This window comes from Apostichopus japonicus, chromosome 7 (assembly GCF_037975245.1).
Source record: "Apostichopus japonicus isolate 1M-3 chromosome 7, ASM3797524v1, whole genome shotgun sequence".
NCBI classification, from domain to species: Eukaryota; Metazoa; Echinodermata; class Holothuroidea; order Aspidochirotida; family Stichopodidae; genus Apostichopus; species Apostichopus japonicus.
The window spans coordinates 18,569,077-18,586,878 of record NC_092567.1 but is presented as its reverse complement, the minus strand read 5'-3'; the positions used below and the strand labels follow the sequence as shown (position 1 = coordinate 18,586,878).

The 17,802-nt window shown below is 39.2% G+C and overlaps 1 protein-coding gene across 1 annotated transcript; it reads left to right on the top strand.

The window, feature by feature from the left end:
* Positions 1 to 5,982: 5,982 nt before the first annotated feature.
* Positions 5,983 to 14,696, top strand: LOC139969564 (uncharacterized). The gene is made up of 4 exons (XM_071974655.1): positions 5,983 to 6,082; positions 11,180 to 11,249; positions 11,563 to 11,727; positions 12,537 to 14,696. The coding sequence occupies exons 1-4, from the start codon at positions 6,002 to 6,004 to the stop codon at positions 12,815 to 12,817; spliced, it is 597 nt and encodes a 198-aa protein (XP_071830756.1). The 5' UTR covers positions 5,983 to 6,001; the 3' UTR covers positions 12,818 to 14,696.
* The last annotated feature ends 3,106 nt before the right edge of the window (positions 14,697 to 17,802 follow it).

Here is a 17,802-nt window from a genome sequence, read left to right as displayed (position 1 = left end):
ACAATTAAGATGTCAACAAGGAGGATATGGTACACTTTCATTTTTTTCCATTTTCATTTCATTTATTTCGTCTATACATAAGAACAATAGAACAAAGTGGTATAGTATAAACAGGACACTGGAAAAAAACAATAGTAGTTTATCGAGCTAGCGACCAAAAAATAACAAATAACAAGGAAAGAAGGTAACAATTAAGAGTAGAGAAAATAAACATGAGATAATCAATACTCAGTCAGCGTAGTTTTCAATTAGGTGGGCTTTTAGTTGGCGCTTAAACGTTACATAAGATTTAGCAGTTTCTATATCATTCGGAAGCACTTTCCAGGTTTTATAGCAGTAGTTATTCAAGAGTAATGTACCGTACACTACCGCTATTGACTCAGTGACGTATATGGTGTGTACATGCATAGGCGTACGAGGCGGGGGGGGGGGGGCAGGGGGCAGACTGCCCCCCCAAATTTCCAGTGGACAAGAAATTCGGGCAAAAGTCCTGAAAAATTCGGGCAGCCTAAGAAGAGAAAAAAATATATATATAAATATGTAGTAGCTTGCCCGAATCTTTTTCATATTTTTGCCCGAAAATTCCTTGGAGAGCGTTCTGTGTTATTTGTTTTGTGACATTAATATTAACATAGGCCTAATGATTTTCTTTATTTAGCATCATGATGCCCGAATATTTCCGTGTAACACCACCGTAAGCGCAGCTCATCTGGGCTACCACGCTTTTTTGCACTGTGGCCCAAAATTATTAACAGGGAACGCCGCTCACAATCATGGTGACAAGCATGCATGGAGATTAGCAGTCTCTGAAGTGAAAAAACCGCAGTAAACATTTTTTTTCTAACTAGTCAACTGTATACCTGGACATCCCAGACATGAGTGTATATAAGAAACATTTTCTTTTTCTTGGATGGTGGAGGGGGGGGGGGGGAGTGCCTACATGCCTAAAAGTACAGGTTTATCATATTGGTTTGTTATATTTTATACTTTTTTTTTGGAGACAAATTGCAGTCTCACCCGACACAGCGACATTTTCCCGCCTACGTGTCGTTGAACAATGTATGTTTTTTCTGGGGGTAGCTGAGTACTGTGTTAAAATAATAAATAATAACTAAATAGGAGCTTAAAAAATATACTGTCCTAGTTTTCCCCGTCAAAGTGATGTTACCATTTTTTCTTCTTCTAATTTACCAAATTTTTGGGGAAGTGTAAATTTCTAAACGTGAGATTATAAAATAAAGAATGTTTAGATGCAACTTGCAAGGCCTCAGAAGTGCCATTTCCGGTAATCTGAAAGGCATATTTTGCCCAAAAAAATTCTTGTACGCTACGCGCCAACCGATGGTGGCGCTCCGCTTAGATAGTGTCACGGGAAATTTCGGGCACAAAAGTTTCTGCCCCCCCCCAAACCGAAATGGTCCCGTACGCCTATGTGTACATGTGTAGCACATAAGTTGGGGGAGGGTGGTGGGGACGTAATTGCAGGAGGGGGAGTCGAAATATATTATCATTGACGACATATGACACAGAGAAGCCAAGGTATGGCAGAGTACACTGGTAGGAGTTTTCGGGGGTTTACTGCAGCATTTTAAATATTTATTCCCTCTCGTACACTTGCGATTTCAACATATCAGAAAGGGGTTGTGAAATGTATTAGTTTGGGATGTCAATTTCGTTATTTTAGAAAATTAGGGCCGGCGGGGGTGGGGGGGGGGAGGTGGTAAAACACAATCACGGTCCATGCAGCTATGACTCTCGCTGTAACCACTGAGCTGCTGAAGGTAAATTAATTTACTGCAGACAATTGAACCGTTTGTTGAGACTGCAACACATCCGTCGAACTATTCTTCATGAGTATATATGCCTATGGAAATGCTTATAGGCTATGCCTCCTACATTATACATGTGTGTACGCTGAATTATATCAGGCCTGCTGCAGAGCTATGCATACTCTACATAATTTAAAATTTACATCAGCTAATTTCTGCATTACTATAGTCAGTATATTGACTCAGCCATTTGTAGCCTTTCTTTCATTATACGTACTCCTATCCAACGTTGATACTGTATATTTGATATACTATATAGTATATACTACGGTATCTAAAATGAAAGGGAAACATATTAACTTGAAGAGAAGGATATATATATACTTCTCTTCAAGTTAATGTGTTTTTCTTTAAGTTTATTATCAATTGACAATTGCTTTCAATCGTCTATATCTGTTTTGTATATATACAAAACAGATATTTTCCTTTGAATAATAAATACAAGGTACAATATAGCGTGACAATATCGGTCAAAAAAACAATGTCACAATTTTAGTAACGCATACAATCCTAGGCCTATGCCAATAAAACGTTTAAATTGGCTGGGAAAAAAATAAGTGAATGGATTTAAGGGATTATAATTGAAGTTCTCTGCCAACAATGAAGATTTCAACAATAAATAAGATCCTGAAAACAGCAAAGGAAAATGTTCTTTCGTTATCGAGGTATTAATTGTGAATTAAAGTATCCTGTATTGACCCGAAATATGTTAGATATTCAAATATGGTCACCGTTACAACCTTCGAGGACACTTTCCTCACTGCATGGGACATTCAGTCACCTTGTGTGTGCTTTAAAAATGTCTTAGAACAATGTGGAAAGTGAAGACCTCCATGAAAGTTCTTTTGAAAACTTCTAACAATTAGAGCGTGCTATAATTTGGGGCCTATACTGACTACCTTTTAATATTACCAGAAAAATTAGGACTTGAAGCAAGTCTATAATGCAGGGTAACTTTAACTTCCTAACTTTATCCGCCCACGAACCCACTGTGGATGTCCGAGTTGTCCACGAACCCACGATTTTTCGAGACACGATCTGAGTGATTATTATAATATAGTTAGCATAACAGTGCTTCGTAAAAGATCAAGTTCATGATCATGCGTACACCAACTTCACCAAAATCATGCGGCCTGTGTCTGTGTCTGTTTCAGAATTCAGTTATTTATCACATGTACGGTACGGTACTACTATGGCAACATATACGTATGGAACGCGAAAAGAGTTGGTCGATAGGTACGACTTTTGTACGTTACTAAGTTTATGTTATATCATATTTTAGTTCAACAAAAAGTACTCTAGTTTTGACTTTCAGAAACGTCTCACGAACCCCCTGGGATGGATTCACGCACCCCCTGGGGATTCGTGCACCCCGGTTAGGGAACCCTTGCTATAATGTCAGAAACAATCCACAATAGGGCCAAATTGCGACCTATCTTTTTTTATATTTATAGAAATGAAGATATATGGGTTGGCTCACCACTTCTCAAAATTTACAAGTTTTAGAAACAAATAATTACGAAAGAATTTCAAGCAACTTCACAATTTTGACTGAAAGCATGACAGAAAATTAATTGAGGCATATTATAAAGAGCAACATAGAAAAGTTGGTACGGTTCTTATGACATCATAACAGACTAATTACTCCAAGTCAACACTTTGGCAAATGGCAACCCCTGTTGAAGCAAACAAATAGCATGCATATCTCAAAAACAGCGCGGGAATAAACAAGATATGATGATGGTGTTTGCTGTAACATGTTTTATCATGTATATCGCCTTATCATAATTATGCACCTACTTTAATCTATTGTTTGCTTCTCCTATAACTATAATCAAACAAAGAAAAGGTTGCTGTCGGCACGATAAAGACAAGTTTCATTATCACCATTCAGCATTGGCCTTGACAAAAATTACTGTGATCGAAAGTTTTCGCTACGAGCATATAGGCCTAGTTATTTTAAAACATGTAACAAACAGGTTACTTTAATTGAAAGTAAAATATGCTTTGATAAGTTTCAATTGTTTTTGACGTTGTTCCTCTTTTGTGTATGTGTGCGTGTGTGTGTGTGTGCATTTTTTTCTTTCAGACGATTGCACCGTGGATTGGCCTGCACAGTCGCATATGCCTCTAGGTAAAGGCATGTCTCTAAAGGAAATGCTTTATAATGAAGAACTTTAAATTAGTTTTCTCCTATGAACCAGTTTACTTGTTCAGGTTACTATATCTAGCAATCTAGCAAGTCGTATATATGATATACTAGAACATATATGACCAACCTGAACCTATCCCAGGATTGATCACAGGATTCATTCCCAGGATTCATCCCAGGATTCATCACAGGATTCATCACAGGATGCATCCCAGGATGCATCCCTGCAGGCTTCAGATTTATCACCAGATTCATTCACCGGACTTATTAAGGCAGCGGGATGTACGTCGAAAAGTTCTTTCATTTTCATATTTCGTGACGCTCATCGGGGGGGGGGGGGGGGGGTTGGAAAAATGAAGTCAACGAAGCTCCAGGAGAAATAGTCAGGAGCAAAAAGAAAGCAAATCAGTCAAAACGCTCGTAAACGTGCGATCTTTAAGTGTGTTTTACGCTCATTTATGGATCTTTGCACGTGTTACTACCGCAATAAAACGCCCAGCCTAGGAGTAAAACCGTACAAACTTACTTCTAACAAGGCATTATAGGCCTACCACTTCATATAACCCCAGGGGCGTATCCAGGGGGGGGGGGGGGCGCAACAGGCGCGCGCCCCCCTATTGGCCGTCACCAAAAAAAAAAGTTTAGCAAAAAAAAAAATTGATGACGACCTTTATGTGAGATGTCGGTGATCGCTCAACCCCCCCTCCCGTATGCTTTATTTTTTGTTTGCCAAGAAAAGGTTCTGGCGAAGTTCGGCGGCATAATAGTTTTAGAAACATAGATGGTAATTGTGTTTGTATTATCACTATAAACACTAAGTGACATGCCAGCCATACCAAATTGTGCATTTTGTGTCCATTTTTACTGGAAATGTTGCTTATTATTAAGGTCGAAAAATGGATCACATATGGCACCATTTTGCATTTCAGCCCTTCTTCGAAAGCAAAAATTGTCCACCCCTCCCCTTAGACCCATCCCCCATGACGGCGATCATTCATGCCTGACGCCCACCCCCCCTATTGGAAAATCCTGGATACGCCCCTGTAACCCCGATCACTAATGAAAACCTGATCGAAAGGGAAACAACATCCTCATATTTCCATCTCTTAGAAAATATAGATTTATAAGCAGAATAATGTGGGAATCTAATCTGACCCGAGTCTGACATATTTTAAGGCTCTATAGATCTCACTTGAATCTTGCGCCAGAATACTTGTTGAACATCTGCATTACCGCACGATAAAGTACGATGGCCCATAAAAGTCATAGTGAAGAACAAATTGTTAAGTAAAAAATGCCGAATGTTGAACATAGTATCATATACAAACAAGGATAAGACAGAGTGCGACGTCATAATTTCTGCCATCTGAAAATATATAACGGATTTTCGATCAATAATGTAAGGTATAAGAAAAGGAGGACACAATATAATAATGTGTCTTGTAACTTGTGAAGTTTCTGTACACATATTCGTGACACATAATGTAGGTTGGGGGGGGGTAGGATGGGAGAGGGGGTGGGGTTGGGTGGGGTAGGGGATGGGTATAGGTTAGTTTACATTGGGGGCAGAGTAGAATGTTAGGATGATGTAAGTTGTAATGGTAGGAGGGTGGGAGGGTGGGAATAGGGTGGGGTCATGTGTTGGGGTAGGGTATGTATAGGGTATTTAGGGTTGGGGAGGGAGTTAGAGGAGGGTATTTAGGATGTTAGGGTGGAGGAGGGTGTTAGGGTGGGGTAGGGTGTTAAATCGGGCTATAGCGAGTCAGTATATGTGGGGCACAGTTGTCTGTGCGGAGGATCCCTGTACCTCTGTAACTGACCCAATCAGGGTTTTTTTTTTTTTCATTTCACTGATGGGCAGATGTACACTGATGTACATATACCATGTGCATGGAAATGACAACTTTGGGGAAGATTGAGCAGTAAACAGACTATAAGGATCTACTTTAGTCAACACATGTGCATTTAAAGTATTAATCCGCGCAGGACAATACAAGTATATGATATTAGTATCACGTACATGATATTAAGACAAACTATACAGACTTTTGACCAGAGAACACCCGACCAGTCGAGGAGAACAATAACAGAAGCCTGTAATGTAAGTTTCGTCTTCTATTCTCTGAAAAAGGGGAAAGAGAATGATTTTTGTTAGGAGGAATAGTATTCGATTATTAAACACCCATATATATATACCTTTGCCTTCTTTTGTCTTTTCAAGTTATATTTTTTATTTAAAACTTAAGTATCGACTCCGAAAACTGAAAGTTGCCATATCAAAACTTGAAATCATGGTACTAAGACACTGAGCTTAGCAAAACAAGGGCAACTGTGTCGCAATTGCCGTATACAAGTTTATTAGGGGTGGGATGGGGGTTCCATTTTCATGGTGGAGTTAGGGACTGTCGGCCCGGAGGAGCTGAGGTGTAACGGTTGAACTTTCAATAGTAGGCAATTAGTAGGCCTACACATATTTGTTTCATTTTTTTAAAGTTTAAAGTTATATTTTGATAGATCAAATCTTATAATTTACATAATGAACATATAACGATTTACATCAAATGTATATAGGCCTATATAAAAGAAAAAAAGTAGGGATGAGGGGTATGGGGAGGGCAAATCTACTGTTTAAGATATTTGACAGACTTAACAGAGTCTGTTCAGAGTAACTCTTTCGAGATACGGCCTAAGGATTCAAAAATGAATTTGAGTTGGTTAGCATCATGACTCATTTATGTAGTAAGGCCAAATAGTCACCAAAATAGAAATAGCATAATACGTTGCAGGTGACAAACGCCTGCAGTGGAATGACGACCTTCCTTATTGGTCTCGAACCTCTGGACGTACAGTCAGCGTCCATGGCCTACTCGGTCAGAATGCTCACTTCTTATAAAAAGGGAGGCCGAGGTTCGAATCCCGGTGGAGGCTGGATGTTTTTTCACTGTTCTTTATTCCCAATTCATAACAATATATATATATATATATATATATATATATATATATATATATATATATATATATATCGCTTTCCTAGATTTATCCTGTAGTTTCTGTTTTCTGTACACAAAATTGCAAAACGTGCTTACTTGTCGATTCGACCGGGGCCTTTCAGAGCAACCAAACCAAACGCACATTCCAAATTCGGCACAAAATTAACTGCCTATCCAAAAATGTCATTTACCTCATCTACTGCAATATTTGTAACTTACAATACATTGGAGAGTCAAAAAACACTCTTAGAATGAGAATGACACAACATAGATCGGCGATCAAAACAAAAAAGATCTACCAACCTGTTGCAAATCACTTCAATCTCCAAAATCATTCAATTGAGAATTTGCGTGTTATTGCAATTGACCAGAACGATTCTTGGACAGATAAATCTAGGAAAGCGAAAGAAAATTTCTGGGAACTAAACCTAAAGACCACGGCACCATTCGGTTTAAACATCAGAAACGATTTGCCATCCCAGATAAACCAAAACAATTCCTTTACAATCACGACGGAATCGGATTAATATAATCCGACGCGGATTAAAATAATCCGAATTTCTAAAACTTCTGCTCAATTCAGCAGAAATCAGTAAGTCGCTTTGCCTTTACAACCATGCCGACATATTCTCTATAAAATAGTTTCAATTCCTGCTACTCCTTGTCACTTTCGGTGATCATGCACTGAAGAAGAGCTAGTTTTGCTCGAAAGCTCTGCAAAAACCAAACATTGGCTGTTTTACTTCCAATCACTTACCTAATTCAATTATTGTATCTCACTCGAGATCCAGCCTTTCTCTAAATGCAGCATAGTTGTTTAACAGTTTTTCCGTTATTCCTATATATATGTATATATATATATATATATATATATATATATATATATATATATATATATATATATATACCATTTGCCACGTTTAATGTTTGAGAAATTACCCTTTAATCCTGCTGAGGCTTTTCAACACCTCCCCCTCCCCCTCCCGTCCTCTCCGACCCCTCCACCTACATATATACATGCGAGTCGCATTCACGACCCCACATCAGCCACAGCCAACATAATGGTAAAGATGCGATCCGCCTATTTGCAGCCCACAATGTTCATGATGGTAAACCAGTATATAGTGCGTATAAGTTTGGAATTCCCCCTCTCGCACCTACCACACCTACCACACCTTCGAAATCATGTACACCTCTCTGACACATGCAAGAGACACATTTCAAATATTAATTTTGTTCTAATCATTTATCTTTAACTTAGCTTATATAACGTGATTAGATTTTTGGTTTGTTTAGCCGCTAAATCCAACACACTAGAAAAAGTTGTGTCCCATATAGATTCTATGTAATGTTTTACATGCATATGTTTTTGGCAATCTCGTTATTTTTTCTTCTCTTGTTTTGGCCTTACTTCATCGTTGAAGCTATAAGTTTTTATCTTTTGAGTCCATAAGTATTGTGGCAAATATTAACGTAAAATCCAGCTATTAAAATGTGTAATTACTACAAAGAAATATCAATGAATCATAAAATTAACATAGGCTCTTACACCGGGTAATGCCTAAGGGCCCAGAGCAATGTGAGAGCAACTAGCCTTATAATCAAATCCGATAATCAGTATGCTTCCGTACAAGTTTTGTTCCAAATGGGGAGGGGCTTGGGGGGGGGGGGGGTGAAACCGTTTGAGTCCGGAGCCCAAATCACAGCCAGTCTCGCCTTACTCTAGGCTGACATTCTACTGCAGAATTGGCATCATTAAACCCTTTCTTCAAGTACTTTCTTTGCATGGAATTGATATTAATCTGAAATTTTCGTGTTTTTTTTTAATTCTCATTTCTATGTACAACTTCTGAGGCGCTTTGAATAAAGATGGGGGGGGGGGGGGGTGGGTGGAGCCGGGGAGGTGTCAAACCTCATTGAAAATAATCAAATTAGCGTGGTATTACACCCATGGACGGAAGAGTGTGATAAACAAAAAATGAAGCAAAAAAGAATAAGAAAACTATGACAACTTCTCTCACTGGATCCAAACCGGGCTTCGAAGTACATCCCAGAAACATTGGAGCCCCCCCCCCCCCTGTCACAAGAACAAGGAATATCTGTAAAAGCTGCCGGTTCACACAACCCTTTGTACTCCCAGTCAACAACAACAACGTAACATCGTACAGTTATTGTAATCAGAAAACATATTGCACCATTTGATATAGAAATATAGAAAAAAAAAAGAGTAAAAGGTCAGTTGGGCTATCGTCACAGGCCCCTCGGAAAAAATAAAAAATAAGGAAATATATATATGTAATACTATATGATAATAAGGAAGTTAAGAGGACAATGCAAAGAGAATGTAAGGGAATTTGTTTTCACATTTTGTGTTCAATATCACTTCACATACCCTTCAGGCTACTGTAATGCGTTAAGATATGTGTGCGCATTCCGTTTCCATTGTCTACAGCCATTTCAGTGACGTAGCCCAGCGTCGGGGGGGGGGGGGGGGTAAGTGGACAAATTGTTGCCACCCGCAGAAAACTTTCAGAGACGAATCAGAAACTGAAAAAAAAGTTGTTAAAAAAAATTCTCATAAAAAAAAAGCATTGAAGACTCGCCCCAAACAGCGTGCCGCCATCTTTAAAAAGTTAACTTTCTGTTGCTTGCAAGTGACGTTTTGTTCGTGTCGCTACAAAATGCGGACAGTAATGAATCGTGATACCTTGTTATCTTTAGCTGGACCTGAGATGTCCACCGCTGTATCGTTTGTACACTGTGCTGTGGGTATTGACCGCAGCTGTATGTACTGACTGTACACTAGTGTCTAATTACCGATGGTAGCAAGCTGTGTGCGTATTTTCTGGGATCAATGGTGGTGTCCTACACTTCTGTTACACCTCATTCGAAACTAGGTCAGATTACCGGCATTAGACGTTTCTTTTTGCGCGAGTCTTCACACCCTTTAATATACTGGGTAGGCTGCCTGCAAGGTGTGAACTACTTCAGAGAAGGTGTTCCACATTGACAATACTATAAGCACAGTAAGATAATTTTTCGAACAACTAAGTTAACTTTGAGACAGTAAGTAGGCCTAGCAGTTTTAGTAGTATAGTCCCGTGCCTAGTATGGAACTTAAATAATAAAAAAAATAAAAAAACACATGTCCAGTTTGGTCAAATGGTAAATAATGGGATATGATACGTAGGCTTTACACGACACTATTAGTTATTTGTAAATGTTTGTTATCGATCGAAATATATAAAGGGCTGTAGCGCAAGGGAGCATGGAGATTTTATGTGCCTCCTCTCGACCAAACTTTCATTCAATGACTTCTTTTATCAATCACAAGCATACATGACAAAGTCGTGTAGCCTATACACAATTGTAGTTAAAATAATGGAAATGATAGGAGCATATTGCATCTAAAATTTTCTCAAAGGGGAAGGGACACCAGGCTCACTGGAATGTTCTTCAGCCAACCACCCCACCCCACCCGACACACACACACAGGTGTATTTTACATTCAGACTGAGGACCCAGCTGTGTTTTCATTGTTCAAATCCACGAAACCTAACCTTAAAAATACTCCTGAACAATACAATTCTTTTCAAGACTTGGTGATTCTCTCACTTGGGATAGGTACAATTCTTCTCTGCCCCCCCCCCCCTATGATCGACGCCCCTGTGAGTCAATAAGTTTTTAATGAAATGATACGCGAGTAGTCAAGTTAACGACAAAAAAAATGTTTCGAAACTTTTATGAATATCAATTCAATAGGCTATACTTTATGATACTCTCAGCACTCTTTTCTGCAGATCGCAAAGCCTCGTATATCACTGAAGGAAAGTTCTAAATACGAGTTGGTTGTTATTTTCCACTTAATCATGTAACTTCGACTGCGCATGCGCAAAGAATTGAACGTAGTTCACGAATTACTGTGAACGTATATAGCTATATCATTTTGTACTTATGCCATCATTTCTCATCCCCAATAAATAACTTTTTTTTTCTTTCATTCAAAGAGGGTTGTTCATGAATATGAGGAGAACATTGATGCGAGAGAACTCCTCAACAACCTCACCCACCCCACTCCACCCATCATCACCCCTACTAAGCAACGTGTGCAAGTCTTGTAAATATCTCATATAGCTTTTAAGATGTATTTGTCATGTGTTTGGAATAAATTTCTATAGATTTAATTTATTCTGTTTATGTACCATCAGAATACCAAAACAAAAATGGCCAACATGCTATTGAAAGTTTTCGTCTTCTTGCTAGCCGTGGTCTACCCATGTAAGTGTTTCAGTATTTTTCGAAGCAGCCGGTTGGGTTTACAACGTAAAACGAACCCCTCAATTACCCCATACCCACTTGAAAGGGTATACTCCAGGTAAAAATAGTGTGATAATATATGATTATCTAGCAGGATAATTTTGTCTAGTCTTTGTAAAGGTTGCAACTTGTAACACCATTTTCTTGGAATGAACAATTGTTTCGTGGCGTTCGAACCATAGGATACACTCAGTATGTTCTACTCTCACTTTCACCAAAAAAAAAATTAAAATTAATTATTTGTTTCTTCCGCTCTCTACCTTCTCGTCGCCAGCGAATGCTCTGAGATGTGAAGAATCGTATATCCAAACTTGTCGTCCATTCGCCAATGCTTCCGAGGTCGTATGCCAAGGCTGGGATAGCAATAACATGCTTCCTCGAGTGACGACCTGCTCGGATGAAGAAAACGTGTGCACGACAAACAATTCGACCTTCAGCCGTAAGTATATATATATATATATATATATATATATATATATATATATATATATATATATATATATATATATATATATATATATATATATATATATATATATATATATATATATATATATATATATATATATATATATATATATATATATATGATCTGATCTGATCTGATCTGATCTGATCTGATCTGAAATGATCTGATCTGATCTGATCTGATCTGATCTGAAATGATCTGATCTGATCTGATCTGATCTGATCTGATCTGATCTGATCTGAAATGATCTGAAATGATCTGATCTGAAATGATCTGATCTGAAATGATCTGATCTGAAATGATCTGATCTGAAATGATCTGATCTGAAATGATCTGATCTGATATGATTTAATTTAATAAAATCGTATTTGATTTGATAGAATCAATAGGAGCATAGAATTACGTCAAAAACCAAAAGGTTAAAACGATTGTTAACAATTATTTTTAAATATACATCGGGATAATAAAGTAATAATGAAGATTTTTTTGTTTGCAAACGGTCTCCTAACACGGGGCATGCTAATACCACTCCATACTGTCACTCTCATATCATACTTCAAAGCACTCATACTAGTAGTATAAACAGTTTATTATCTTGATATGGGAGAAACAGGCTGTTGATACTGTTCATGCACTACCAGTTCAACTTTTGTCACCCTTGGATCTCCCAGGCTGCTCTTACCATAAAATATCATACGGAATCAAGACTGATCGTAGCCTCGTTGACCCAATTTTAAAGGGACCATATATACCGACGTTTGTTCTCCTTTTTCTTTAAGTTAATATGCTGGAATTCGACGTGGTTATTACCGGGTGCGGGACTGACTTTCCTATTGGTTGTCACGATGAGGATGCTATGGCCGACGGTATTCCCGGTTTCGGTGATCAGATGGCAGCGTACCAGCAGGCGGGTTTGACGATGAAATCAATTATCATTTGCGCATGTGCAGGAGATCTTTGCAACAGCGGCATCTCTTCGATAGTCGATTCTTCACTCATGATGATAGCGACCGTGGTAGTGTCACTGAATGCAGCATACCCTTGGTTAAACTTGGTGTGAACTCTGGACCATTCCACTTACTAAAAAGGGAAGTGAAATAAAAAATAAAAAATAAAAATTAGGAAACTCCACTTCTCATATATATATATTGTCATAGTTAGGGTAGTTTAACATCCACTTGATAGGGTAACCCATCATCGAGAAAGATTCCTGAATGAACTCACTGAAATGACTTTTTTCTTCGAGATGTATGCACTATCATTCTCGATAAAACGTCTCGTCAGTTTATGACATGACTCTATACAGTAGTGCGTGGAATAGTACGTAAGTGCATACTTTTCCAAAGAGGGTGATTAGAGGTTAGATAGACCCCCAAACTATTATCAGCACCATTGGTCCATGATATAGTTATCACTGCAATGATGAATGTCATACTCAAAACAATTAAGGAAAAATCCTATTCTATATAGAGGATATCATAGATTTAATGTTCGTTCACGCTCTAGTGTTATGACTTGATCAAGTCTAAATTATGAGGTCATTGAGCCTCATGGACTTCATCTTTATGCATTTTTGAATTTATTACATTTATTAGTTTTATCCGACCCGTCATTCGGTAAATCTGTGATGTCATAGTGACGCTAGGATCTTACACCCTTTCTTATATTTTGCCATATATTTTCAAGGCAAAATGTTATCCACATGTGTGGAGATTAAAACCAATGTCATCGTGATCTTCAAAACTTTTGATGGACTTTGCAGCGTTTTTAAAAATCATCTCCGTTGCAGAAAATAATTCACTAGGATATCTCCTAAAAGGGAGCAACAGTTTTCTTAACTACTTGGAGGTGTTTCCCCCCCCCCCTCCTCCCTCCTCAACCCCCAACCCCCACCTCCCACAAAAACGGTCAAATAAGCTAGAGATGTTGTTAACGTTTGGGTATCCTTGAAAGAGATATTCCGGTGATGATTTTGGTGATATACTGTGAATTTATCTAGCAACAGCTGAGTCAAAGATGTCATCATATGACAAATAGGCTGAAAATCTAAACAATTTATGCACAGAGAAAAAACGTTCTAAATGTGTCATTCCAAGAACAATTCAACAGGGATGTTATCAGAGGGCCTAAAATATATATAGTTTTTGAGAAAAAAAAAACGTTCCTGCCATGGCGACAGATGACATCCCAGACCATATAACCGGTATAGGTACTTAATTCACTTCATTATTGAGTTTGGAAGAAGTGCGTTAGGATAACATATTAAGATGGAGTTACCAATTTACAGCATGGAGTAATTTTTTTTATTAACTTTTATGTGTTACATTGCAGATCTGCCATCGGAATATGCCTTTAACGTTGAGTAAATATGGCTTGTGAATATAGCTTGTATATAACTTGTCGTTGTAAAACAATGGAGTGCGCCACCCTTTCTAACTATCATTATGAATACATTATAGACTTTCTGTAGAGGGGTGGGGGGGGGGGGGTCAGGTCACAACACATACATACGTTCACTTTCCTGTTGTTGTAACAGTATCAGAGTTTAGGCTTCGTTGTAAGGATATACCCAATAGAAAGTGACTTTTTTTTGGAAGAAAAAAACGCAATTCCTTCCGCAAACAAGAATATTTCACATGGATATTTCCTGCGAGTTATCATATTTGACATTTAAAACACCCTCCAGTCGGTTTTAAGTTGCGTCATAATTAACTTCGCGTGGGTGGGGGTGCATAATCAAACTATTTTAAAATGCTAAGTTGTAGAATTATTTGATTCAGTTTTATGTTTTAGTCTTGTATAGAATTTATTAACCTTATAGAATTTGTCCAAAATAAAACAATTTACATAGACAATTATTGTTGTATTGGTGGTAACGTGAGAAAATATATGACCTTTTAATCCATTACGGGCTCAACATATATACGCATGTGATATAATATCATTGTTGGTTTTCTCTTTCGTTGGACTATGTCATATTAAGACTAAAAGTTTGGTATAAAGTCTTCCTTTGATGTAGTTTCGTAATGTTCTAAATTTAGATTTTCTAAAATGGATTTTCGGGGACGAAATGACAGCCTATTCTCATTCATGTGATTTCATCTTGCACCAGGACTGATGCCCAGTGATCCTGACCAGAAACGGACTCACCGGTCGGGAGATCGGGAAATTCCCCAATGGCACAGAGCAATGGAGGGGGAGGGGGATGGGGGGTGACTATACCTTTCATCCTTCTGATCGATATTTAGTAATCATGCGAATAAATTTTGTTCCAACATTGCGGGCGTTATCTATGTGATGTAAGTTGTATTCAAATCCCGACACTTTGTCTTAGGATGTTTTGGGGAGGAGGTGGGGGTGAGAGGCACCGAGGATCCTCTCACTTTTTTTTTTATTGCTGGCTATCCTATGAGTGTAAAGGGACGCAATGAACGAATTTTGTAATGGGCACATACTACCATTAATCCGCTTTAATTATTGGCTATGTAACAATTAAGAGTTCTCTGAGAGAGGAAACATCACGTGATCCTACAACCAAACGAGCGACTCCATCCAGGAATGCAGAATGTGTCTAAAAGGAAGAATTAACGGGACTTAGGATTTCGCTTTAGACAGACACACAGATGCGCATTGACCTACCGGCATTCTGGTCTGTCGGAACCGGTGCGTCGCTGGGTCAGTGGAGTTGCCGAACCGTCATCAACACCGCCGGTTGAATCACTGAAACGGTAACAAATAATGCCCCACATAGTGCAACCCTGCACACTCACAGGTGTGTTTTACTGCTGAGGACCCCATTGTTTTTTCCATTGCTCAATTCCACGTACAATACCTCTAACAAAACTTCCATCTCGAAGTTTCGACTTCGACCCCCCCTTTTTTCCCCTTCTTCGAGCACTCCACTGAGGTGTGTCTCTTGGAGACCTATACAGGGCAGGTATGGGTATTGAGAATCCAACAAAATTCGACAAAACTTATGAATTCGCACAATAGGAATGTACTAAAAGAATAGAGATAAGAAAAACAGCTGGACAAACTAAAACGAATGACAGCGAATGATCGAATGACAATTGACTTTGTACAGGGTTAAATACATGGGCGTCAGCAGGTTTCAGAAAGTGAGGGGGACACTATACTATCTAAGCGGAGCGCCACCATTGGTTGGCGCGTAGCGTACCAGAAAATTTTGGGTACATAAGACCCCCTAGATCGCAGGAGACGGCCTTCCTGAGTCGTTTTTAGTTACATCAGAACCAGATCTGTGAGGAGAAATTTTGTCTCACAAAACTAAATTCCGACAGAAAGTACTGGTAGAAAGATGCCGTTCTGACACCAAGGGAGACGAATTACACAGCGTCCATCTCAAACGAAATATTTTCGGTAGTTTGGTATCATATAATATCCTGCATACAGGCAGAATACTGTCTGTAGGGCCTAAAATATATGATATTACCTTCCTGGTGGGGTCTTCGCCTTGTTTTCAAGTTGAAATGCGTCGTTGTTTTCTCTGATTCACAGTGTAGGGCAAGGGGAATTCCATTTCTGGCGAGAAGGGGTGCTTCCACAAAATACTCTAAAACATCGTTCAAACATCGCACAAACTTTTATCAGAGGTCTCGGACGAAGCGGGGAGGGTGAATATCGGAGGAAGGGGGATAAAGGGCCAAGCACTGTTCTAATTTCCAGTGCAATTTATTGATAATGATTCTTAAGTTAGATTCTACTTGAATCAGCTCAGCAATTGTGATAGAAAATCGCGCATATGCATGTGATTTTTTTTAATAACTGCTCTGAAAAGTGGGTGGGACAAATGATATGATATCCCCTCCACTTTTGAAAGTGGGGGGGGGACATGTCCCCCCGTCCCCCACCTGTTGACGCCCATGGTTAAATATCACTCGCGAATGACAGCGAATGACAGCGAATGACAGCGAATGACAACGAATGACAACGACAGGGGCGTAGCCAGGATTTTCAAAGTTGTAGGCACGTCTATCTGAGCGGAGCGCCACCATCGGTTGGCGCGGAGCGTACAAGAAAATTTTTGGATTTACAAACCCCCCAGATGGCCGGAAACGGCCCTTCCCGAGTGTTCATTCTGGTTCCCTGGCCTCATGCTAACTTGAGACACCTCATTCAATATCACTTTTAAACCAAAAAACAAACGAGTTAAAATAGTACGTAATGCAAAACTACATAATGTATTTAAAATTAGCAAGGTACATGTACAGAGTAGTCTTACTTTTCAACTTCTGATGCTTGTAGATACAAAGATAGGCCTGGAATGTCTTTGATACAACTATAGCCAGTAATTGTCTTTGATACAACTGTAACTAGTAAATGTTTAAGCTAGCCTAATAAGAGAAGGCGAAAGCTATCCGACGATTGCCATCTGATGCAAAGTTCTTCAGCACAGCATCAACGTCAATTGCAAAGTCTCTGTGAATGTCAGTGGCGTAGCCAGGATCTTTTCAGTGGAGGGGGGGGGCGCGCTGGGGGATTGACCATTTCCTGGGAGGGCGTCTTGTTACTATCTAAGCGGAGCGCCACCATAAGTTGGCGCGCAGCGTACCTAATCTTTTTTAGCTAAAAGGCCTCCTAGATCGTCGGAAATGACACTTCCCAAGCCTTGTAAGCAGGGGCGTCAATCCGATTTGAAACGCGCGGGGGGGGGGGGGGGGACGTAATTGATTCGAGTATTCCGGCTGCAAGTACTATCTAAGCGGAGCGCCACCATCGGTTGGCGCGCAGCGTACCAAGAAAATTTCAGATTTCAATATCTGCCAGATCGCTGGAGATGGCACTTGCCAGGCTGGATAGCAGCCATCTAGTTGCGTGATTTCGGGAGAAAATTACAAATTCGTCACTCAGGAAATCTGCAATAAAGTTCATGCGGCCTTAATTTTTGGTCGATTATTTCTGTTATTAGCGATTCCAATTGACATCAACATTAGAACCCATTGCAAGTTGACAAATGATGCGGCGAACTGGAACCCCAGCCCCATTTTGCCCTATGTTTCAGGATAGAATACCCCTCATTTGTTC